Source organism: Eleutherodactylus coqui, chromosome 1 (assembly GCF_035609145.1).
Source record: "Eleutherodactylus coqui strain aEleCoq1 chromosome 1, aEleCoq1.hap1, whole genome shotgun sequence".
Classification (NCBI taxonomy): domain Eukaryota; kingdom Metazoa; phylum Chordata; class Amphibia; order Anura; family Eleutherodactylidae; genus Eleutherodactylus; species Eleutherodactylus coqui.
Window position 1 is genome coordinate 76,532,591 of NC_089837.1, and position 25,760 is coordinate 76,558,350.

Sequence of the window (25,760 nt, forward strand, 5' to 3'; positions counted from 1 at the left end):
AATATTCTTACGCAAAATATAATTATGACATTCAATAAATGGCCCAGGGTAAATTGCTACACAGATGCTGCTTGAAAATAGAAATCTCCTCTGAAGTAACTTAGTTTTGCCAGAACTTTGGTTAACTAAATGAATCAATCCGCTAACTGAAATATGCAATCACTGTTCACTGACCAAATTATTAGCACAGGACCTTTGGGGAGGCTGTATGCTGATGAACTGAAAACAATCTGTTCTGCAGAAGAGGAGCTTGGGTGGTGATATTCATGATTACACAGCACTTGAATATTAGGATATTGTCTGTTAGTCTATCTGTTCTTCCTAGTGGTCTTTTTGGTGCTTGTGGTCAGTAATGCATTACATCTGATGTTTCCTTGGACGATTGGCAGACTTCCCTTCTTCACTCGTTTTGCAACAGCTAGTTAGCACCCCTCCAGGAAGAGTTGCACTCTTTCTATCTCTTTGTTATAGGAGATGGAAAACCCAGCTCTCCAGTAGCAGTGGGGCAGCTCACTCCTCTCAAGACACTCTGCAAAAACTGCTGGGTCACACCAGAGCAGGGAAACAGGACCTGCCCTATTATACGCAGCCAATTAACAGGCAGCTCAGGTTCTGTTACTCCACAGCAGCAAAATTAGAGTAAAAACGCAGTAAGGAGCAAACAAAAATCACTCAGCAATATTTTTGTAACATTTTGTAAAATGAGCATATGAATTGCATAATTAGTTGGAAACTCCATATTCTATTTTGCGTTATTATGTTGTTTGTATATAGCACTAGTATCTTGGCGATATATGACGCTATTGCTGGATTTTTCGGGCTAAGTCCCATTTTAAATGAGCGCGGCGTTTGTGCGTAAAAAACGATGCTTTTTTTGCGCGCGCATCAGCATATTTTACGGTCCTTTTTCTGTGCGCAGGGCATGAGCATTTGCGCATGGAAAAAATATGCATCGATTGAAATGGCTAATTAGTCTAATGAGTTCCAGATGTGTTCTTTTTTTCTACGCAATTACGCAGTGTTTCATGTATCTCCTAGCATATTTTGTGAACATTTGTGCATCCCCCTGGAATTCTATGGGGACTTTAGGTGCAGAAATGCGTAGAAAAGGACAACATGCTGTGCTTTTCTTTCGTGTGACCCAAATGCACAGGACAACATATGCGCGTATGAACGAACTCATTGAAATCAGAGGATTCTATTCTCTATATATCGTTTGCTCAAACTTAGTGTTCACAAATACCAGCCCAAATGTGAATCCAGCTTAAAAGTTCTGAAGACCGTTTAACCCTTTCAAGACCAGAGCTTTTCATTTTCAGTTTTCCGTTCTCGCCTTCCAAGAAGTATACCTTGTTTTATATTTTTTCATCAGCATAGCTGTATCCAGGACATTTTTTGTTTAAATATTATTTTAATTAGGGTTAAATCGAAAAAGCACAATATTTGCCGCTGTTTTTCGGCTGTTTTAATGGTGTTCGTGGTGCGATAAAAATGCTGTGTTCACATTAATCTGTGGGTCGGTATGATTATGTCGTTTTTTTAATGTTATATTACTTGAAGTTTGAACTATTTTAATAGTTCAAACTTTTATGGACACAGCGATACCCATTATGTGAACTTTTAATATTTTTTTTACTTTTAAGAAAATCTTAAAAAATATTTTTAAACTTTTTTAATATCTTTTTTTTCAGTGTCAACAAGGGACTTGAACTTGTGATCTTTTGCTTGTTTGCACAGTATGCTGCTATACTTCTGTACTGAAGCATGTACACTTAAACCTTACCCTGTTAAGCCCTTCCATAGCATTGACTGCAGCATCTAAGTGGTTAAACAACCGCAATGTAAGCTAACACTTATCATAGCCATTGTCAGCAGGTGTTCGCTATTAAACATTGCTGCTGGGTATGGAGCGAGGTCATACACCCTCAGCGACCGCATGATATACACTTCCATAAAGGCTCATTCACACAAACGGATTTAGCCGGCCTATTATGCTCATACATTTTTTGCGCACGTATTACAAGTGCTAAAAGCGCATTGATTTACATTGCGCCATTCAGACCTGTTTTTTTTTATGGATCCGGATTATGGGCGTCTAGCAATGCGCTCCTTAGTCCAGAGTTGGTAAGACGTCTAACAATGAAGATCCCACGCATATTTTGACAGTGTTTACATCGCACTCCGTAATCCGGTGATACATTATTCATCAGCGATGTCCTCGCTCACAAGGGTATTCAGCGCTGGATCACGTACCACACGGCTGTAGCTCAGCAGACTTGCCCGCACATGCATGTACACTTACAAAAAGCACTTTCTCATGCGTCTTCCCAGCACTCCCTGGAAAATAACACCGTGAGATCATTATTTCTTTCCTGACTGATTTGTCTCTTCCTCAGATCTGAGAAGCGTAGGCCGTGTCTGACAGGAGGAGATGATGGGATACCTGCAGCGAACATTTTAGGGCGGTCTCCTAGACCCCACTATTGTAGAAGCAGCCGCTGTGTCATCTCATACATTTCAGTTTAAGATGGGGCTACCTGCCAAACTTTAGAGCAACTTCAACAACAAACTTGAGTTTTTTCATGTCTAGCAATAGGAACAGTCATAGACATAAATAAAATCAAACTATTAGAAAGCAGATGGGAAGCGGTCCTCTAGCAAATGTTGTGCAACTGTGAGGGAATACATGGTTCGAGCTCAGGGTGTTCCCTGATGAGATCATCTGGGGTAAGGCGGGCCATATGGGTTCTGAGACTTGGACTTCAAGGTCACCGTACTCCAATTATTTAGGCAAGGATTGCAGCCAGTCTGGTTCAGGAGAGGGCCGAGTATGAAAGTGGGCTCTATTGGAGGTAGTAGCACAGAGGCTTCGGGGATAAGTCATGAAGGGTCTGGGTGTTGACGTTGCTACTTAGAACTTTAATAAACTGGAAAAGTAAATAAAATAGTTTGATTCCCGTCTTTGGGTTTTCTGGTGACTTTTAACATGTCTGTAATTACAAGGGTTTCTCCAAAGTCTTTTGAATTCTTATATTCCCATGTGATGGGCTCCACCAAGTCTTTATCTGGTAACCAGGATTTGCAGTCCTGTAGTGTGTCCAAAATAAGCCGTCATGGTTGGATGGAGGGGAGAGGGAGCGAGGCAGCGGCAGACCTGAGATCTCTCTCATTCAGTTCCAATATCTTCTTTTAGAGCCTAAACCCGAGGTCGTCAGGCCCATAGGGAAATAACTATTGCACCCGAGCAGTATGGGAGGAGAGACTCCGATAGCTTACGTCCTCTCACCAGCAGCATAGTCGCACCTGCCCCTCTTCCAGTTTCCCATCTGACTTCAGCGCGGCTCCTCGCTCCCACCAATTAAAGTCCGCCTTATGAACACGCCCTTAATATTTTTTGCACAAAGCCAGCATTAAAGAAAAAAATAACTTGGAAAACACCTTTTATAAGACTATTTACCTGCGTCGGAGGATCTTACCTGCAGCCTTTCATGGTCAAGAAGGCCTGACAAAATAAATAATTCTAGGTAGTTATAAAACACGGCGTCCAGATACTACAGGGGGAAGGAAAGAGAAGAGAACAGCAACTATGGATTTCCAAGAAGCTGCTAGAAAAAAAATGGCTGCTTTAAGAAACTGCGCAACAAGTTGGGAGAGAAGATCAGGGTGGTAACAGGCTGACATTAGAGGGTACTATATGACGTTTGTGATTTAATGGCCAAGCTGTATGGGTAAGGGCTCCATCATGGGAGCAAAAAACAGCACGCAATGGTCGAATGGATCCGTCTTACGACGGAACTAAAGGGACCCCATTGACTTTTACGCGGTCTGTCTGGTTTCCATGGGATGAAGTACCACTGCATGCAGAGATAGTTCTTCTTGTAGTTAACGAATCCTAAGTTGTATTTCATCTCCAGGAAAAGAAGGTAAAAATCTCCGTCCGCCATGCCTAGATGACTGCAACGCGGCTTTATGACTGTCATTTATTTCCAAACCAGCTGTTCCTCCTGTGACATCTGTAGGTGTGCGATAAACTCCATGTACTGTGATAAAGGTTATCAGTAACCCTCAGCCGCACTGTAATCTGCAGTGTGCCAAATGTCAGGACACATATTAATATCACTAGAGAGATATGTCTGTAATCTTCGCAGAGTGTCACATGACTAGTCACGTCCTGGGATTAGGTATTATTTCCCTTAAATGAGGAAAATTAGCTTCTACCTCATTGAAGTTTTTTTTTCCTCCTTCCTCTGGATCAACATTTGGGAGGGCGGAATAGGCTGAGCTAGATGGACGTGTGTCTTTTTTCAGCCTAACATACTATGTTACTATGGAACTTTTTTTTTTTTCTCCCTCAATGAAAATGCTGGGTAACTGGCATGGACAATTCCAGCTGACTTATAGTTTTAGGCTAGGGCTACATGGTAACTTTGGCCCTTACAGGTAACCCTACAGTCTAATTGAACTCAAAGCAGTTGCGTTGCAATTCACACGTTGCCTTGACTGCGGCCCTCGGATTGCAAACAAATCCAGTGAGATTGGATTTCTTTGCCATCGTTCTTTCAGCCAGAAGTATAACTTGTAACTTATTATGCACCTTTTATTCTACTGATGCCTTTTTATGTGGAAAAGGGGTGATTATTGCTTGATCTATGTCTGGGACCCTATTATTATGAGAATTGGGTCCCAAGTCTTATATTTGACAGTTCAAAGCTGCCATCAGTCAATGATTTTCCTCATTGAATTCAATAGAAAGAAGACCACATTTGTGTTGTGGGGGCACCCAGGAGATAAGGGCAGGTTGTTTGACTGGGTCTCAAGGAAGTTACCTGTAAGAGGGGCAACCAGGCATTGGTTTCTTTAGTGACTCAAGTAGCTGATCAGTAGTTTAGGAATGCTCGGCGACCACATCCTTATGAGGAAAACACCGGACATCGCATGATGATTCTTAACTTTATAAACATAGTCTTAATAGTCATTGCTTGTCACAATTCTGAGTCAGGTTTGGAGCCTCTTATCACGACCAGTTCAGACAGATACTGTAATCAGGGGAAGCCAGACGTTGGTACACAGGTATATCAGTTTGCAGTATGGAGGAGCAGGTAGGTAGCGCAGGCAGGGGAGGCCAGAGGTCAGTACAAAGGTATATCAGTTTGCAGTATGGAGGAGCAAGTAGGTAGCGTAGTCAGGGGAAGCCAGAGGTTGGTACACAGGTATATCAGTTTGCAGTATGGAGGAGCAAGTAGGTAGCGTAGTCAGGGGAAGCCAGAGGTTGGTACACAGGTATATCAGTCTGCAGTATGGAGGAGCAGGTAGGTAGCGTAGTCAGGGGAAGCCAGAGGTTGGTACACAGGTATATCAGTTTGCAGTATGGAGGAGCAGGCAGGTGATGGCACTTGACTACAAGCTTGGAGCACAATAATCATGCAAGGATGGGAGGTGGTAGGCAAGATTATATAGGCTGTTAAATCAAGGGACAGGGTAGAGCTAATCAAGGAAACAGGAGCAGGAACAGGGAGCTTAATAGCCCAATAGGAAGGAACGCCACCTGGAGAACAGGAGCTCCTGGGTTCAAGTCCTGACACTGCTACAAACAGTAATACATTACAGCACTTTCAAGCCCCCCCCTGTGCATCAGGAGTAAATCACACAAGAGGGCAGTCACAAAATTCACACAGCTTCTCCTCCTCTGTCTTTAAATTTTGTTGGAGTATTCACTTAATTTACGTGATACTCAAGAGGTGCCTTATCAGTTAGTGAAACCAAATTATGGATGAAGCATCAGAGAAAACAACACATGTGTTTTTAGCAGCACTTTACTGTTCTATTATAAGAGTTTTTATAGTGTGGCAACCCCCACACAAGGTTAACAATTCAGAGTCTACAGCTTGTGTGATTACAATGGTTAATTATGACAAAGCGGCATGCTAAGCGTGTGATACTTTGCCAGTACAAAGTCACTAAAATGTGTTTCTTTTGCATACTCTCATGCATATTTGCTGCATACTGTGTATTTTGCTCAGATATGGGCTGAGATGGGTCTACAACTATATCTTTAGTATGGTCAGATTTAGGGCTTATCCACACAAGCAATTTTCATGTCCGTCTGCTATTTGTATTTGTGACTGACTACACATACAGAGCACAAAAAACCATTACAGTCAATGGGCTATACAGATGTATGTTTTACATGGACTGTCAAAAATGAAATCGCTGCATATCCTATTCTGGTCTGACTTTTCAGACGACAGTCACCCAGTCAATCAATAGGTGTAAAAAAAAAATGCTCCTGTTTAAGGCCTATAAATGTGTGATTTGTGTAGAGCGCTGCAGAATATGTGAGCACTACGCAAGCAGCAGGAAATACATATCCACCTGCATTGATCTGATCGCTCACAAATATTGCAGCTTCTTGTCCTACAAGTAGATTCTTAAGATGTGGCTCTTGCTAATAGATAAACTGATGAGATCACGCTGTTCTCTCTTTCCAGACAATTGTAGTGCATAAAGTTGTGGTCTGTGCAATATCCTTAGGATTCTACATGACTGCTACGCGGATATTACCTGTAGAGTACAATATAGATGAACGCTTTCAGGAAACCTCATCAGTGCCCACAAGAGTCATATATCTCTACTTGTCTCTAATGGCTGCAAGACCAAAGTATTATTTTGCTTGGACCTTAGGTAAGTGCTCTGGTAATGTGAACCAACACCGCCATCTAGTGGCTAAGAGGCTAATTAAACTTGAAGTGTATGGAGTAACATGTTTAAGCATCATTTATGAACTATAGTTCAACCAAATAGTGGAAAAATCAATCACAGCAACTAGTCAGATTCTGTCTTTTGCTTTTAACCTGTTTTTAAATAGAGTTTCTGAGCTTTACATTGAGCTGCATAGGGGGTATCAATGCAAAATGACCACTTTCGCCTGTTAAGTCCAACACTGCTAGTCCATACTCCCCTCCTGGTAAAATTACTGAAGTTGTGACATGCCATACCAGTATTTGACTGCTTCAGACAATCACTGGTCACAGCAGTCATATGACACAGACCGGTAGAGGACTGTGGATTGTTTGCATTATAGCTGATAGGTGTTTAAATGATGAACATATGCTTTTTTGATCATGTTATCCCATATGTTGCTAAAAGTTTATGAAACCTCAAAGATAAATGACAGCCGAAATCTAATTGATTGCTATGTGTGATGCCTACTCCTACAGATCTTACACACTATCCTACCAAAATTGATTGGACACCTGAGCAAGAATGAGAACTAGTATTTATTTCCATATGATAATACTTAGTAGGGCTCTAATGGCATCGGATATTCTCTGGGGCATACTTTCTACGAATGTCTGTTACACTTCATCTGGTATATCCCTCCATTCATCCTGTAAATGTCTGGCAAATTCTCTTAAACAAGATAGATGACACTCCTTTTGTAGATGGGCTGATGCATTGTGGTTTGTGATGGATGGTTTATGTGCAGCAGCATAACCTCTATATCCAATAGCTTGCAATTCCCATCACAAACTATAGCTGAAACCTCCAAGGGTCTGCATCTTATGTAGCGTGTTTTAGGACACATGACATGCTAATAAGACACAATCCATTCTACTAATAGGGGTGTCCAAATACTTTTGTTAGGATAGTGTATGTACTTATTTTCAGTAATGAGACTTTGTCTTCCATGTAATATCTGCATGAAATATCAGGTCCTTTATGTAAAAGTGCTTTATTTGACTGCAAGAAGTGTATTTGTGGTTCAGCTGGGTCTGCTGCACGTCATACGGGGTGATAATGTTTATTTTTGCTTATCTCTTATCTCCATATTAATATTACGAATGCATCAAAATTAACAAGGAAGCTCATTCATAATCAGGATTCTAAAAGGCCTAGACTGCTGTCCCACAAGAGTCCTTTCGTATCTACTAAGAGTACATCCCATAAGGAGGAGATACTAAATATGTGAATGCAATGCCCTGCAGACCTATGCCAAATTAATTATTACTAATAGCATAATCAAGATGTTAAAATCACAAGTTTTTGCCTTTATGAGTTCAGTTTTATTCTATGCCAAACTGAAGGGGTGAATATACAGTACTATATATGCAACCTGTGCCCCAATATGTAAGAGACCTCCCTGCCACCCTGAAAGCAGCTCCTGACTTATTGGAGTGCATGCATGCGATTGAGCCAATGAACTTCACAACTCACAGTAACTAGTGGATGTTATAGAGCTATAAGGAGTGCACTTTAATAAGATATTGGAAAGCAAGGGACTTGTACGTCTCGTGTAGATGGAAACTGCTATCTGTGTCCATCCCGGAGAACCACAGTTGTGCTTCAAGACTATGGAAACATTTACGCATGAAAAATCAATGCTAAGTCTCTGCAGAAATACATGATGCACTTATCTCATTTCGGCATTGAGTTTTCCTTTTCGTGCATTTCGAAATTCTCATATTTAGTTTGCATTCAAATTTCTGGGGGCATTCCCAGCACTGCCCAGTTTGCATTTCTCAGCTTCCTCTCCCCTCTTCTCTTTCAGAGGCTGTGTAACATAATCACACCCACTTATTCCTAAGCAGCTCTCTGTGTATCTCATCCTCTCTCTGAGTATCTGCTGGTCTCATTCCCCCTCACTACTGATAGGAGCAGAAAATTCATCCGGAGTCAACGACAGCCCTCTGTAATAGTAGTTTTCTCTGTTCTGTCCTCCTGATCTCCTTCACCATTCCCTGGAACTATCATACAACCATCTGTAATAGCTCTGTGGATAGGCAGTGATTGCACCTTCACAACAGGCAAGCCCGCTAGAGGAGGAGCTGTCAATTTACTCTGACTGACAGCATTTGCTAAGATTTTACTCCTCCGGTCTGCAGCGCCTTGGAAAACAATACAAGCATAGAAAGCAAAGAATCAGAAATTTTAATGAAATCCAATTACAAAAAGTAATTTCCAAAAACACAATAAAAAAAAAACATTCAAAGGTGTACAAAGTCTTTAAGCCTAACTGGGTCCATAGGTCTGCCTCTTGTGCTGATACAGCAGTGACTTCTCTCATCCTTTGCTGGCATCTCCAAATATCAATGATGTGTTGTATTTTTTCCTTCCGTAAAACTAAGAAAGTACGTTTTTGTGTCACTCTCTGCTTTTAGCGGATGCGATCAATAATGCTGCTGGTTTCGGTTTCCAAGGCTACAACAAAAACGGGGAAGAAAATTGGGATCTAGTTTCAAATCTGAACATCAAAAAAATAGAGGTAGGTGTTCTGTCATTTGTCAACATGTAAGTATTAATGACCAGACGAGTCTTCCTGTAACAGATGCCAGATCACAGTGACTGAGGCATCCTAACCTGACTGCCACAATAATCTCTCAAGAGCTTCCGCTGGAGTAAACTAATTATAGCAGCGCTAATCCCTTAGCAAAAATAATCACTGGGTTCTGTTTTGTCGTGGTTGATATTATCAGAGCAATTTCTCCTCTGTAAGAATTCGCACAAAATCCTACGTACGAAGAATTATTGTATCTGAGACTGAAAAGGAGACCTAAAAGGGAAATCGCACATCATATTCTCCTCCTTTACATTGATCTTATATGGCTCCACAATACTTGGAAGATAAATATATATTCCAGCTCATAAATTAAATGTGATGGTGCAAGTAAGCCGCGGCTGCAACAAATACAGTAACAGAAACACAAGCCTCAGCACTCATGTACTCTTGATATCTGAATAAAAATGTACAACTGTTGTTTATACTAACCATATAAAGCTGTAATGTTCTTTGCACACGTTTTAATCAAAACATGTGGGCCCATACCACAGGTCCAGATGAACCTAATCGCATGGGTTCCTAATAGAGATGAGCGAACGTACTCGTTTCGAGGTCTTACGCACCCGAGGACCGCCATTTACGAGTACTTCAGTACTCGGGTGAAAAGATTCGGGGGGCGGGGAGAGGCGTGGCGGTGCGGGGGGTAGCAGCGGGGAACAGGGGGGAGCCCTCTCTCTCTCCCTCTCCCCCCCCACTCCCCACTGCTACCCCCCGTGCCGCCACGGCGCCCCCCGAATTTTTTCGCCCGAGTACGGAAGTACTCGGAAATCGCGGTATTCGGGCGAAAAAGGGGCGTGGCCGAGCACGTTCGCTCATCTCTAGTTCCTAACGTTAGCCTTTTAATAAGACATAGCATATTTATGTTATCGAGGTACTAGGTTTATCTGGAGCATCAACAGGAGTCGCTTCCACTACATACACTGCAGGTTCTGGCCGTCTTCGATAGCGGACAGCCTCCCTCAAAAGCTGCTATCAGTGTAAATGCTGATCGCGGCTGTTGACTCTGTGTCTATTCATGTTTGGCGGTTCCAAACAGCCCCCCTGTAATGATATTGCAAGGTAGCATTTGGTTGGAATGGCAGCCTGGGGCGTTCTGAAAGCCCCCAAGGCTGCCATGGCTTGATAAACTGCCTGTCAGAATGTGATATAATGCAATGCTATGGTATTAGTATGAGGGACTAAACAATTACAAGTTTAAGTCTCTTGTTGGGACTAGAAAATAGTGTAAAAATAAGCAAAAAAAAAGTTTTACTAACCATTAGGAAAAAGTAAAAGGTATTAAAAAAGCACTATTTACAGTTAAAAAAACAAAAGCATATTTGGTATCACGTCGTCCTTAAAAGTACGATCTATCAAAGTAACACATTATTTATCCCGCATGGGGAACATCATCAGACAAAAAACATATCACCAGCATTGCATCTTCTTGGTCACCCAATCAAACTTGTCAGTTAGTATGTGAGTGCTTCTCATGCTCCACCCCTGGTGACATCATTGCTCTGCCCACTTGTGACATCATCGAAGGTCCTACAGCATATATAAAACACAGAGCCTGACCAACCGAAGAACAACAAAGTTAGGGCTCTTGAAAGTGCGAGGACAAAAATAACAAAACAAGAAAACAACTAAGCGGTCCTTACAGAAGACACTGACCTACCACCACCACGCAGATCCAATGAGCTAAAGGAGCTGCAGTGATGTCACTTCTGTGGAAGGATCCAAGCTGTGTTTGTTTTGTGTGGGGATCAAGATGGATGTAGTAGAGCTGTGTGTGTGATGCATGGGGATTGTAAAGGATGTAATATATAGCAGAGCTGTGTGTGTGATGTGATGTGTGGGGTCAAGATGGATGTAGTAGAGCTGTATGTTTAATTTGCGGGGATCATAATGGATGTACCATGTAGCAGAGCTTTGTGTGTGATGTGCTGTGTGTGTGATGTGTGGGGATCAAGATGGATGTAGTAGAGCTGTGTGTGTGATCTGCGGGGATCATATGAGATGTACCATGTAGCAGAGCTGTGTGTGTGCTAATCGGGATGTCCAAGAGCTGTGTGTGTGTGATGTGTAGGGTCAGGATGGATGTAGTAGAGCTGTGCGTGTGTTGTGTGGGGATCATAATGGATGTACCATGTAGCAGAGCTGTGTGTGTTATCTGCTGTGTGTAATGTGTAGGGTCAGGATGGATATAGTAGAGCTGTGTGTGTAATGTGTGGGGAGCATAATTGATGTACCATGTAGCAGAGCTGTGTGATGCATTACGTCACCAGAAACACTGGTACTATAATTTCCTAATAATTACTAGTCTCTGTATATACTCCAAAAGAAACTGGAGGGAGGACATCCCGCAAAAAATGAGCCCCCACCCAACTGTGTCGACAGCAAAACAAAAAAAAAGTTATGGTTGTCAAAAGATGGCAGCAGAAAATAATATAATATCTTTTCATAGATAGTTTTTTTTTTTTAAAGTAGTACAGCAAAAAAAAAAAAAATTAAATTTGGTACAACAGTAATCGTACTGACCCATAGAATAAAGTTAGCATGTCATTTTTGCCACAGTATGCAAAGGCAATCTATCAAGGCACGCCACAGGCATGGCTTAATAGGCAATCTGCAATGGCAGCCCTGGATGCTTTTAGAAGGCCTTGGCTGCCATGGAAACCCGAATGGCACCCTGCAATCTCGTCACGGAGAGCTGGTTCTAACCCCCAACAACCGACACCCGCATTGTATGGAGCGGGATCAACCCCCATACAAACCCTGAACCTCGATGACGCAACTGTATGTCACGGAGCATATTAAGGGGTTAACATACGGTGCGGGAAGCCTTTCTGCGACTTTATCTATAGATGGGAGTCACAGTGCACAGAGGTAATAGTACCATTTTAATCACCATTCAGTCGCTCATGCGTCGGTATATTGATCTTAATAGGCAAAAATTCGCCGACGGACTTCCCTTAATCAAGTGGGGCTGCAAAAGTGTACGAGGCATTTAAGTCTACCAAACGGCTGCTGTCACTGGCTTTAAATACGTCTTTACTAATAGATACACTAAAAAAGACATTTCCATAATGAATTCGCAATGCTTCACACTGAATGGCCTTCCACGTCTCTCGTGATTTATTAAATCCAAATACAAAAATGTGACTTGTAATCAATAAACCAATTGTTGACTCTTAATGTAAATGCTGTCAGGGGAGAGAAAAATGGGTTGATGATTTAAAGGCCTGGCTAAAGTACTAAGAGACCTGCTGGACGTCGGCCAAGTACCAAGTTCCTGTGACTTTGACTATGACCTGATATAGATGTCACTTTAACTCTGCAGAGGATGTTGGCAGAGCTGCTGATAATGGCTGATCCTGCTCACTCATGTGTATGGTGCCACAACAAGGCTGGAGAAGGACAACCAGAAACACAAAACGCATCCGGCTCTCTTCACATTTCCGTTAGGAGTCTCTGTTCAGGGTTTACGTCATCAATGTTGGAAAAAAACAGCACTGTTAAAATGATGGATACCAAGACTGGAACCCAATGAAACGCATTATCCGTCAACGGATCCGTCGAGTTCGATGTTTGTCGTGACGCCATCATTTTAGTTTCTGGTCAGTCACACGAAGAACAAAATTAATGGGAGAAAGATGAACTAAGCCTTTAAAGGATTATGTCAGTCCCATAAACTAAACTTATATAATTAATCTTGTATTACAAGAGCTGAAACACTGAATCCGGTGATTTGAGTCTTATACTTACCTTACCTGCCATTACCCCGCTGTGCGCTGTCCAAACCGCTGCTAAATGCATATGGCAGACTACATAGACACGCATGTAGAGTAAGAAAACTAGTCCTCTTATTTTAGATGCATGACAAGTAGTCCGCCTGGAGCCTTCAGCAAAGGCTTTGACAACACATAGGGTGTAATTGCAGGTGCACTATTCTATCAATAGTAATAAGACACTCGAGCAAGATATAAAAGTAGTATATGTTTTCAGTATGTAGTATAGGGTTTCCTATGGGGGCTTTCTCTTTCTGCCATTATACAATGGCACCATCTGCTGGCTAGAGCCAGTACTGCGGTATGGGACATGCTGGAGAGGCCCCCCCGACAACAGAGTGGCCAGTGATCTACAGTAAGAATACCCTGCCGGACGTCTTCCGACATCGAAGCTGTATAGCCTTCAATCAGAATGTCTTTACACATCAGACAGTGGATTAGAAAGGGTTAATAGTTAGTTGGGCTCCTTTGGCCCTAATGACACTGGATACCTCCATGGCATACTTTCAACTAACGTCTTGCAAATGTCTGTCGAGTTGTCTCAAAGAAAATGCATCGGCCCATCTTCCGTGGTTGGCATAGTTGGACAGCTGAGGAATGGAAGAATATTCTATGGAGTGACGAATCACGCTACTCCATCTTCAAATCAGATGGACATACCCAAATGTGGAGGATGCTTGGGGAATGCCATTTGACCAAATGTGTTGTGCCAACAGTTAATTACGGCGGAGATTTCGTTATCTGCGGATGTTATTTGTGGCATGGTCTCGGTTCGTTGGTTGAAATGGCAAGAACTGTGAACATGGAGGTGTGCCTTTACAGTCTAAACATGCCGGCAATATGACAATACTTTGGCAGTGGTCAGCAATATTTCCAACAAGGCAGTGCACCTTCTCACAAATCCAATGCCGTTTTATGTTGGTTTGAGGGTATAGGTGTTCCACGTTTGGACTGGCTCAACCTAAACGTAACTAAACATCTTAGATACGAACTGGAACATTGAGTCAGGAAATATGAACAACATCTATCTTCTTTGGAGTGGAGGTCAGAGTTAGTTTTTGGTAGAGTTAGAGATGGTAGAAAAGTGCTGACTCCAACTCCAGCTTCAAAATGTTTTTATTATATATGAATATGTAATAGATTAAAGTGGGTATTTTTAAAAAGCTGCCCAATATGGCATACAAACATAAGACCCTGGTGTCCGCACATCTTCGCTCTGCAGCAGAAGCTGGCGGACCATGAGTTGTGGGGGGACAGAGGAGGTAAGTATGGCCTTTGTTAGGGTTGTATAGTATATTGGGTAGCTTTTTAAAATATACATTGTTTCCACATAACACCTTTAGAGGAGTTTTCTCACTTTTTACCATTGATGACCGATCATCAGGGTAGGTCATCAGTAGCAGATTGCCAGGGATCATCCGGTCGGGATTCCTGCTGATCAGCTGATTTCCGGCCTACTGTCAGTGCAGCAGGATCAGACATCTGTATTGGTGGTCCGATCCGGAAGTGTAATAGAAGGCTACCTGCCATTGAAATCAATGGGAGCGAAGCCGTCTATTACACTTTTGGCCCTGACCACTGCTTTGGACATCCAACCCCACCGTTCAGGACCGAAAGTGTAATAGACAGATTTGCTCCCATTGATTTCAGTGGGAGTGAAACTGTCTGTTACACTTTCAGCTCTAACCCGGATGACGATGTCTGGCCCCGCTGACAGCGGCGGGAGTGAGTATCAGCTGATTAGCAGGGATCTCGAGCAGTGGATTCACTCCAATCTGCTGTTGATGACCTATCCTGAAGATAGGTTTTCTCCCTTTTTACTATTGTCGATGACCTATTTAAGCTTAATCTTACTATATTACTAAAGTAAATTTGCTAATCCTAATTATGAACCATTTATGAGAAAGTTGGAGTCGATCTGACATGTGCTGCAGGGAATCTGAGCCGATTCCATGCAGCGTTCCCCTTGATTACTTCACCTACTTTCTACTTTTGGCTGCATTACAGTGCATCACGTAGAGGACAGATGCATTCCCACACCCCAAAACATTTCATATGTCACATAACAAAAGTTTGGTAGAACTAGAGGATCACGTTACCATGTACTTAGCACATTGTAATGTAGAGTCTACTGTACATGGCTCCAGCAGGGCTAATCTGGCCGTGGATATAAATGTCAATTTCCTTTATCCCATGAACAATTAGAAAATAAAGAGTACAAAACTTTAATTAGTTAACGTTTGAACTGTATAATTATAATGATGGTCATTGAATGATGGATCTGCGTAAATGGAGGCACACCCACATACTTAACATTGCACACCGCGATTCACACAGTAATAGCACATATTACGCATCTTGCTAAGTTAAAGGTAATGGAGGAACGTAGTCTGAGCTAACTGTCTTTTTTACATTCCAGTTCTCTACAAGCTTTAAGATGTTCATTGATAATTGGAACATTCAGACTGCACTGTGGCTAAAGAGGTATGAAGGTCCGACTATCAGTCATCCTGTACATAGACACGTTACGGTCATATTGCAAAAATCTTGGCAAAAATGCATTGATAAATATACTATTTGTAAAAAAAAAAACAAAAAAAAAAACAATCCAGCACCTAGATAGAAGAAGTTGTTGTTTTGCTGATGAACTCGGCATGCAGTTCCATCTTACGCAGATATACAAATGATTAGAGTTGTGGTGATTAGATGAACGGTCTTGTCATCAAAGGCCCTAAAAGTGGTTCCCCCCTTGGCCTATAAGAGGCTCTCGGAGACTCCTTGTGTGTAGTGACCTCTTCTCCCGCTTGTGTAGAGCTTGTTGGACACTAGACGCCTCTATGACGTAGAGAAGAGATTTCACCCAGTTAACAGAGTTTCAGAGGCAGTGCATTATTGGAATGGGACAATGCAACAAACTGCCAACCACATGGGCTATTCTGACTAGACTGTTAGGAAGTGTTTGGACCCGTGGATGTGTAAGGGCATGTACAAATGGCGACCGGGCTCAGGATGCCTTCGACAGACCACCAGTAAAGATGATCGTCCGACAAGCATGTGCAGCTCCAACTATTTTGTTGTGTGCCAACTGGAGACAGATGGGACCATCGTTACAGGCTCCTGTGTCTGTCGGAGCAATTTCCAGGAGCTTGGCTGAAGGATATTTGGTCTAACAGTGCCCATTATGTCTACTGCCTTTGACACCCAACTACAGTCACGTTCATTTACAGTGGTGCAATGAACGACAAAACTGGACTGCTCCGGAGTGGAACCAGATTGTCTTTAATGACAAATCTAGGTTTAGTTTTGGCACCAGCAGAGGAGACTTAGGGGTGAGAACTTCAACTGCTGGTGTGATGGTCTGGGGGGCCAACACATACGACAGTGACCACTAGTTATGGTACGAGGGACAATGACAGCTCAGTGATATGTTCAGGACATCCTGCAGCCACATGTGTTCCTCTCATGGCGGCTTTCAAGAGGCATTTTCCAGCAGGATAATGCATGGCCGCACATTCAAGGGTATCATGGGAATGCTCATACAACATTGTCACACTTCCATAGCTGCCCGGTCGTCAAATATATAGCCAATAGACCATGTATGGGGCCATCTAGGATGCCAACGTCAACAACCTATGAGTTCGTACGATCTAGATGCTCAGTTACATTAAATGTTGAGCAATATACAGCAGGATACCATACGAATTCTGTATGCCCCCATGCCCACTTGTATTACATCTTGTATCCAAGCTAGAGGTGGCCCAACAGGGCACTAGAGCCTCCATGCCCGCCCGTATCACATCTTGTATAAAAGCTAGAGGTGGCCCAACAGGGCACTAGAGCCTCCATGCCCCCCATATCACATCTTGTATCCAAGCTAGAGGCGGTACATCAGGGTACTAGAGCCTCCATGCCTGCCCGTATCACATCTTGTATAAAAGCTAGAGGCAGTACAACAGGGCACTAGAGCCTCCATGCCCACACCGTATCACATCTTGTATAAAAGCTAGAGGTGGTACAACGGGGTACTAGAGCCTTCCTACAAGGGGTCAGTTTTCCACAATAAATTAAATTTTTGCTCTGATATCGTAATAACTTATGTATATTAACGTTACAATCACACTCAAAAAGTTTCATTCTATTCCGACAACTCCTTCTAGGGAAGGGATTTTTTCTTGCAATGAGTATAATTGTGTTGAACTATTTCAATTGTTTTTGTTTGATTGTTTTAAAAACAGCTGAAAGTTTTTAAATTTGGAAAATAAACCTAATTTGCAATGGGGTAAATAATTTTGATTGCAGCTGTATGAGCGTGGAGGCCTATTGACTCTCTACAAAAGATGATGTTGGGGGAAGAAGGATTGACTATGTTGAATGTGTCCGCTGTATACATTTTCAGATGTTATACACCAATGTGGCTCACCAGTTGAATTCTGTGACCAGTGTTGGACCGGGTTACTGTACCTTGGACCAACCAGAAGAAATTATACTAAGAGCCCACTCTACCCATACAGGACTGGTTTATGTCCATTGTTAAAAGCATAGTATATAATGCAATCATTATTGCACATACAAAGAATGTCTACATCATTAGTGAGATAACCCAAAAAGTTATAAACCCCAGTACCATGTGACTGCTTTATTGTCAATTTCACATTGCGAATTTCCACAAAAATCTCAAAGATTTTGTCTGGGTTTTGTACCTGAGTCCCGGGGTCTTCGCCATCAGAGGGTCCTCTGTCTGCCTGGTGAGCCACTCCAGCCTTGCCTGGGATTAGGAAGCACAGACAATAAGCTATCATTGCCTGCCAAGTTCAACTGGTGGGTAGTCATAGGGTATGCTTGCTCTGTTGCATTGTGTCATAACACTTTATGGCCATTCTGTAGAAAGGAAATGCTCCCATCTTCTGCAGCGAGAAATCCATGTCAAAAACCACATCAAATACCATTAGTACGGATTTTGGTGCGGATCCGCAGCAAAATTCCCCCCTTCAATTGAAAGAGTAAAATCTGCTGCTAATGAGCCCAAAAATATTGCAGATTTTGGTGCTGATCTGCATTAAAATCCACAACGTGTGACCGTACCCTTAAAGAGTTATTTTATTGTTGCTCACATTATGACTGTTCTCCTTTTTCTATATTGCACAGAGTAAGTTATGAACGCGCCACTTACAACCCGATAGCTCAGACCTTCCTATTGTCAGCGGTCTGGCATGGTGTATATCCAGGGTATTACCTGACCTTCTTTACTGGCAGTTTAATGACACTGGCAGCGCGAAATGTAAGTACCTACTATATGATTACAAAATGTTGTCATGCTTCATTCCGCCATCACATTCTACTAAGTGATGGATGTTTCTCCTTTTGTAGCTTCTACATGTATTTCCCCTGGACAATAAGATGAAATTGAAACTTTTTGGTTGTAACTAAGCCTACAAGTGTTTCTATGAAGCTCAGAGACACCCGTGGCCTCTCAGGCACAGAAATCCGTATTCTTTCTTTAGTAGAGGTTCTGATATATGATACTACTACCCATCCTTAGGATGATAGAAACGGCGCCACTGATTATAGTAACTTATATTGCATAGTTACAATATCGTAATGAGACCAGCTCCATACGTTTGGCAGGTCTTATGATGGAGAACACATCCCTAGGGGTCTAGCTCCTGGAAGCCCTAGTGATATGCAGCAGGGGGAATGTACTATTCCTCTTCCCCCAATATTCAACCATGTTATATATGGTTGTAGCCAGTGTCAACCTTAGGTTAGATGGCACCCAGTATGGAATTTTTTTTTGGCACTCCCATCATAATAAGAAAGCCATGCATACTGTATTGATAGGTAGTCTGCTTATGCAGAAAGCAGCAGCGTAGTAGCATACCCATACCAAAACAGCTCAGTGAATAAATACTGTACCCGAACCAAGCTCAGTAGATAAATAACCTACCAGAAGCAAGATCATAACATAAATACAGCAGCAAAACCAAGCTCAGTACATAAATACAGCAGGAACCAACCTCAGTACATAGATACAATACCAGAATCAAGCTTGTAACATAATTACCTGTAGCAATTGTGTTGCAGAGGTGCCAATAAGCTGACAGTGGCACCTCCAACATCAGAGGGGCAGAGGCAATGTCAGGAGAAGGATGATTCATGTAGCTCCACAAGATGCTACCGCATGGATGAAAGACATCATCGGGCCAGGTGAACCTAAGTGGAGGACTGTCCACAGCCAACATCCGCCTGGTGCCTGCCTTACAAGCTGGTGGCCAGAACCAAGTTTGTAGCATAAATACAGCACCAGAATCAAGCTCAGTATATATATACAACATTAACCAATCTCAGTACACAAATACAATACCAGAACCAAGCTCTCGAAATAATTACAGTAGCAGAACTTTGGTGCCTGGGAACATTAGAAGGGAAGAGACAGGGTAGGAGAATGATTCATGTAGCTTCACAAATCACTGCTGCATGGAGGAAGAAGATCATCTGACTTGGTGGACCTAAGGGGTGTGATCAGCCCCAGCCTACATCCGCCTGGTGCCTCCCCTACAAGCTGGTGGCCGCTGCCCTGTGTGACCACACAGATCGCACGTAGCTAAGGCAGGCCATGGTTGCTTTACGTTTTTTGTGAAGGAGAGATGCTTTTGCTCTATCTGCCCACTCTGATTAATAGAATTTAATTCCATCATATTTTTCCCCTTTCGAAAAAAAGAGGAGGAGACCTCCAAGGGTAATAACCGAAGGACCTTGATCAGAAGTGCTTGGATTTGTTGCTGACCAAAGCAACTTCATGTGGTCTCTACATAGGCATTGCCTACCGATGAATAAAAAGAGAATTATAGCCATGATTATTATGGAATTAAGATAAGACGGTCCCTCACCTGCACAAACTGCTGTGTAAGATATAAGTGCAGTAGTCAGAGAATTATCAGTGTCACATGAGGGCAGATAAAAAAGGTCATTATGTACTATGAATTAAGAGCTGACTGAGCCCTGGGTGAAATCAATTAAGACAGCTGATACAACAGGATGAAAGTGATCCTCCACACATCAGGCCTTATGGCAGGTCTTACAGGAGTCCAATTACCTTACAGTATTAGCAATGGACACATACACAGTACAATGGATGATGTAAGTCCAAGGTTCTGTCTGTACTTGCCAGCGGCATAGCTAGAGTGGGACTACCGGGCATGTGCCCTAGGTGCCGAGTGTCAAGGTCAACAAGCCACTTTGCCCATATTGGCCAGTTTATTTACCCCCCCAACAGTTTCGGAGGAGCTCAGTTCACCGTACAGGAAAAGGACACTACACTTATGGATGAACAGAGTTCCTTCTACTTCTAACGGCTGTAGCTCCGGTTCTATCGGTGCTACCAACATGCTTTTGGTGTCACAAGATCGTAGCATGTCGTTAGCACCTACAGAAATGGAGCTACAGCCGTTTGAAGTGGAGGCGGGAATACTAAATTTACAGCTGTCATTTTCAGCGGGTGTGCAGAGCAGAGAGGAAGGGGAGGAGAGACCAGCAGCAGCAGAGAAGCTCTGTGATTCTCTTGTATATCTCCCTGTCTCAGGGAAGGGGTGAATTTTTGTTCATGTTATCACCCCCATCTATCACAGAGCATATTTGCTCACACTGTCACATGTTTTTTTATCTGCCATGTAAGGAGTAAAATGATGAGGACTTGCTCATCCAATCACTTCTCTACACCATTTAACCCTGCGAATGCCTTAGTTTTTGCTTACCGTGGCATCTAAATATTTTTACAGAAAAAAAATTTTCTTCCCCTTACACAAAGCTTTAAATATTGAAAAAATAAAAACAAGAAAACCCTACACATAATTGGAATCGTCTGTACCAAGCTGTACTATAAAATAATATAATAACTATACCACACTGTGAACGCCGTAAAAATAAATCCTAAAAAAAAAATGATAAAAGTTATTCTATACATTATCGGTACGTGAAATTGGTTCCTATAAAAACTGGAACTCGTCCCGCAAAATACAACTACACTGACGAAAACATAAAAGAGCTCTGACCACTGGAACACACAAGGCAAAACAATTTACTGGTTCTTAAAGGGGTTGTCTACAGTTAGAACTACATTGCTGCTTTCTTCAAAACACAGCAGCACCCTTGACCATGAGCTGGTGTATGGTATTACAGCCCATCTCCATTAAAGCGGATGGGAGCCGAGCTGCAATACCATACACAATCCAAGGACAAGAGTGGCGCTGTGTTTAGGAGAAAACAACCATACCCCGGACAATTCCTTTACAGCTAAAATTTGTTATGTCATTAAGGGGTTATAAATGTACTTAAGGCAACTAAGTTCTGCGCCAAATATACTTACATGAGACATAAGTTCCAAATTTACAATAAAAAATAACATTTTTAGAAGGGTTTTTCTAAATATTTTAATGTGACTCATGGGTTAAATACAGAGTAAGGCTGCCTGTCCACAGGGTTGCGATATCCCGCAGTGGGAGCCGCCGACCACGAGCAGGAGCCAGCTGACGGATCTCGGCGGTGAGCCTATCGGTCAGATAGGCTCACTGCAGAGAATCGCGGCGATTTGCAGCATGCTGTGATTTGCCGTCCGCGAGCAGAGAATTGCTATGATTCTCCGATCGTGGACAGGGGGGCTGCTCTTTCCATAGCAACTCTATGGAAAGCGTGCACTGTGTTCCCCGCGACCGGATTGTCGCATCGGGGAACGCAATGCAAAAACGCCCGTGGACATGCAGCCATAGGGGCAACTGACTGAACCTTTTTCCTGGATGAAGGAAAGCATAGCTATGGCTTTAATACTTGTTCAATAGCGCTTCAAGCTCTCAGTCCTGGAATTCTCTTCCTGGAGCGATAGACTTGTCAAACCATAACACAGCTGTCCTAAAGCAAGCTCAAGCAGGACAGAAACGTCCTCCTAGATTGATCAGGAATGCCTGATCAACGAGTGCATGCTGCAGGTGAAGAAACACACAAAGAAAGCAAGGAATATGGGGATCTTTATCTCAGTAGCAGTCGCCATGGCAGCTATTCTGGCTATGTTGCACCACCTCACTCAGGCTCTCTGTCACCTTGCTTTTGCCTACAGCCCAACTCACAGTGACTGTCCACATACTTCCTCTCACTCACCCCAAGCAGGTTCTTCTGACACCTCAGAAAGTCATACTACACTATATCTGTTGCCAAACTCCATGCCTACTTCTCTTTTCCTGTTCCCTTTTGCACAGCTAAGCATCACAGTGCCCATCTGCATGTCAGCATCGGGCTCTGTATGGGCTGGCACTTCCTCCTCCTAGCACATCATCATCAGGCTCTGCATGGGCTGGCACTGATGCCTGTCACTTCCTCCTTACAGCACATCAGCATCAGGCTCAAAATGGGCTGATGCGGATGCCTGGCACTTCCTCCTCCCAAGCACATCAGACTCTACATGGACTGGCACGATCTCCTTCAAACACATCAGATTCTGCATGGGTTAGTGTGAATGCCCGGCATTTATTTCTCCCAGCACATTGGCATTAGGCTCTGCGTGGGCTGGCACTGATGCTTAGTACTTCTTCCTACCAAACACATCAGCATCAGGCTCTGCATTGGCTGGCACTCATGCCTGTCACTTCCTTCTCCCAGCGTATCCGCATGAGGCTTTGCATGGGCTGGCACTGATGCCTTTCACTTCCTCCTCCCAGGACATTAGCATCAGGCTCTGCATGGGCTGGCACTGATGCCTGGCACTTCCTCCTCCCAGCACATCAGCATCAGGCTCCGCATGGGCTGGAACTCATTCCTGTCACTTCTTTCTCTCAGCACATTAGCATTAGGCTCTGCATTGTCTGGCACTCATGCCTGTCACTTCCTTCTCCCAGCATATTAGCATGAGGCTTTGCATGGTCTGGCACTGATGCCTCTTACTTCCTACTCCCAGCACATTAGCATCAGGCTCTGCATGGGCTGGAACTGATGCCTGGCACTTCCTTCTCCCAGCATATCAGCATGAGGCTTTGCATGGGCTGGCACTGATGCCTGGCACTTCCTTCTCCTGCAGCCTGGTAGCCAGGAAACCTCCTCTTACGATACTGGCCGGATCTGGCACTGCTCTCATGTACGGTGGCCCACAAGCCCTTTACATGCAAGGGCTTACCACTACACAAATAGCTGTAGAGCAACATAAGAAAAAATGAACAATAAGAATGTGCCTTATATTGCAATCGTTACTCCCTTCAATTAGCATGGAGTATAGAAGGTGAATGAGAACTCACGTGGTGCTCGAAGGGTTAACCCTGCTCAGGCTTAACCCTTTGGCACCTGTTGTCCAGGAAGACGTGTAGGATTCGCTCTCTGTCCACGATCCAATGATTACGTGGAGAGTCGTCTAGGGTGTACGAGTTCCCTGGATAACCAGGAGCTCGTCGTGCAAATGGCAGTAGAGAAAAAAGGCAACATAGGGACACAAAAAATGACAACAATGAAAAGTCCCAAAGGAAATGCGCAGACATTTACCGTAAGGAGACTATGAGGGTTACATCCCTCACACCCGAGGATGCTCGGATACATATAACCTAATCCTAATTACCGTACAAGAAGAATCCGGACTCGTAAATAAAGATTAAAAATGATCCTTTTTTTGCAGATAAGAAGCAATGTGCGACATCACTTTCTTCACTCCGCAGAACTGAAGCTAATATATGATGTGATGACGTGGATAGCAACGCAGGTGGCGATTAGCTACACAGTGGCACCGTTTGTGCTCTTATCGGTAAAGCCATCACTACAGTTTTACAGGTAATTCATTGACCTACAGATTTCTAAAACAGAACCGTATAATACAAAGAACTAGACATCTACAAGGTATATACACAATATTATGTCCACACAATAACTGCCAGAATGTATCCTTATAAAATAGTCATTAAAACCCACCCTTAGGCCTCCCTCACACAGGCCTTTTTCAACTTGCTGGCTCTGATTGGCTGAGACAGTCAATGAAGGGCTGTGATTGGTTCTCAGCACTGGCTCGTTGCCCAATCACAGCAATCTATTGCTGGAGGCGGGGTTCTCAAACCTGGCTTACGGCAATAGATTTGTCAGTGCAGGGGAAGCCCGGAGCAGCCTCGGCTAGGTGAGTATTGCTTTTTTTTTTCTATCTAGTGTAGCTAGGACTGATTTCCAGGGTAGGGCTTATATTGCAAGCCCTCCCCCCCCGAAAAACGGTGTATGGTTAATGCTGCCAAAAACGCGGCACCAAGTTTTGCCGCGTTTTCAGTAGTGCTGAACCCGCTGCCCATTCATTTCAATGGGCGAAGCAGGGCTGAAAATGCACTAAGATAGAACATGCATCGCTGTCAAAGCGCAGCATTGAAGACTCTGTGTTTTTAGCCCTGTGTGAGCAGCCCCATTAAAATGAATGGGAGCATTGTACAGCGTTTAGTGCAGCGCTGAAAACGCAGCGCTAAACGCTGTACAAAACGCCCTGTGTGAGGAAGGCCTTAGGGTATATTCACGTGCCAGAATCCGATTCTGCCTCTAAAACTACAGCAAAAATTTGTGGCTAAGCTGTCACTTCTTCACACGGATGTGTGTGAAAACGCTTCGGAAATCCCACATGCGTAGTTTGCCTATTGATTTAGCTAAAACTGCTTGCAGATCCACAGCAAAACCTGCAGCAGAGGAGCCGTGGATCTTTGTAGCAGTTTTGGATTCACACAGGGCGGATTTGCCGCGGTTCTGCAGCAGCAGATCTGCCTGCGGCCGCTAATCTCGGGATTAGCCAGCCATGTGGACGAGGTTTCTCAGAAACCTCGTCCACATGGGGCGGCTAATCCGCTGCGGTAAATCCGGTTGAAACATTTGAGCATGTCTGTTTACAGTCGGTTCTTTGTTTATTTATGTTACGGCCGTGCTCTCCTCTATGGGAGAGCCGGCCGCAACGGAAGAGCATGCGGCCGGACCGCTTCAAAGCCACCGCGGCTTAAACCGCAGCGGTTCTCCCGGCGGAAATCTCGCGTTTTTTGCTGCGGCCAAACCGCGAGATTTCCGACGAAAATACGCCCCGTGTGAACCCTGCCTTAGAGGCGGAATCTGATTCCTCCATATGAACATACCTTAACAGCAACTCTCCAGGCCTGGAGAAACAAAAATGGCCAAACGGCTTCTCTGACTGCACTGTGCGCAGTATGCTTCAGTAGTCTAAGACACTACATGCTGATGTGACTGATCATGTGGACAACAAAGCAGGTGTAGTGTCTTACATGAATGATGAATACTAATTCACAGTGTGTATTAGGAAGTCCGAGAATCTGGTGTGGCCATCTTTGTTTCTCCAGACCCGGCGAGTCACTTAAAGTGTAGGTTCACATGTCACTGATTTGTTGCAGATTTTGTCGCAGACTATGGTGCAGATCTACTGCAAATTTCTGCTCTTCAATTTGAATTCAATTGCAAGGGTAAAATCTGCCACAGATCTGCACCATAGTCTGTGAGAAAAAATCACAGCACATTAGCGATGTGTGAACGTACCTTTAGGGCTTATTCACATGCGCGTATATCAGCTAGCGTTTTCACGGCCTGACAATATACACTACCATCTGATGCACGGGCTCGGTGTATATGTAGGCAGGCGGCTGGCTCTCTGCCAGGGG

At 43.5% G+C, this 25,760-nt stretch overlaps 1 protein-coding gene across 1 annotated transcript in view; it reads left to right on the forward strand.

Annotated features, from left to right (window-relative positions):
- Nucleotides 1-25,760, forward strand: part of MBOAT2 (membrane bound O-acyltransferase domain containing 2) — a 204,213-nt gene that overhangs the window by 165,840 nt on the left and 12,613 nt on the right. Inside the window, exons 8-12 of the mRNA XM_066597492.1 lie at nucleotides 6,489-6,681; nucleotides 9,159-9,262; nucleotides 15,527-15,591; nucleotides 18,253-18,385; nucleotides 23,753-23,904. Coding sequence (XP_066453589.1) covers nucleotides 6,489-6,681; nucleotides 9,159-9,262; nucleotides 15,527-15,591; nucleotides 18,253-18,385; nucleotides 23,753-23,904 — 647 coding nt within the window. The remainder of the gene's footprint in view (nucleotides 1-6,488; nucleotides 6,682-9,158; nucleotides 9,263-15,526; nucleotides 15,592-18,252; nucleotides 18,386-23,752; nucleotides 23,905-25,760) is intronic.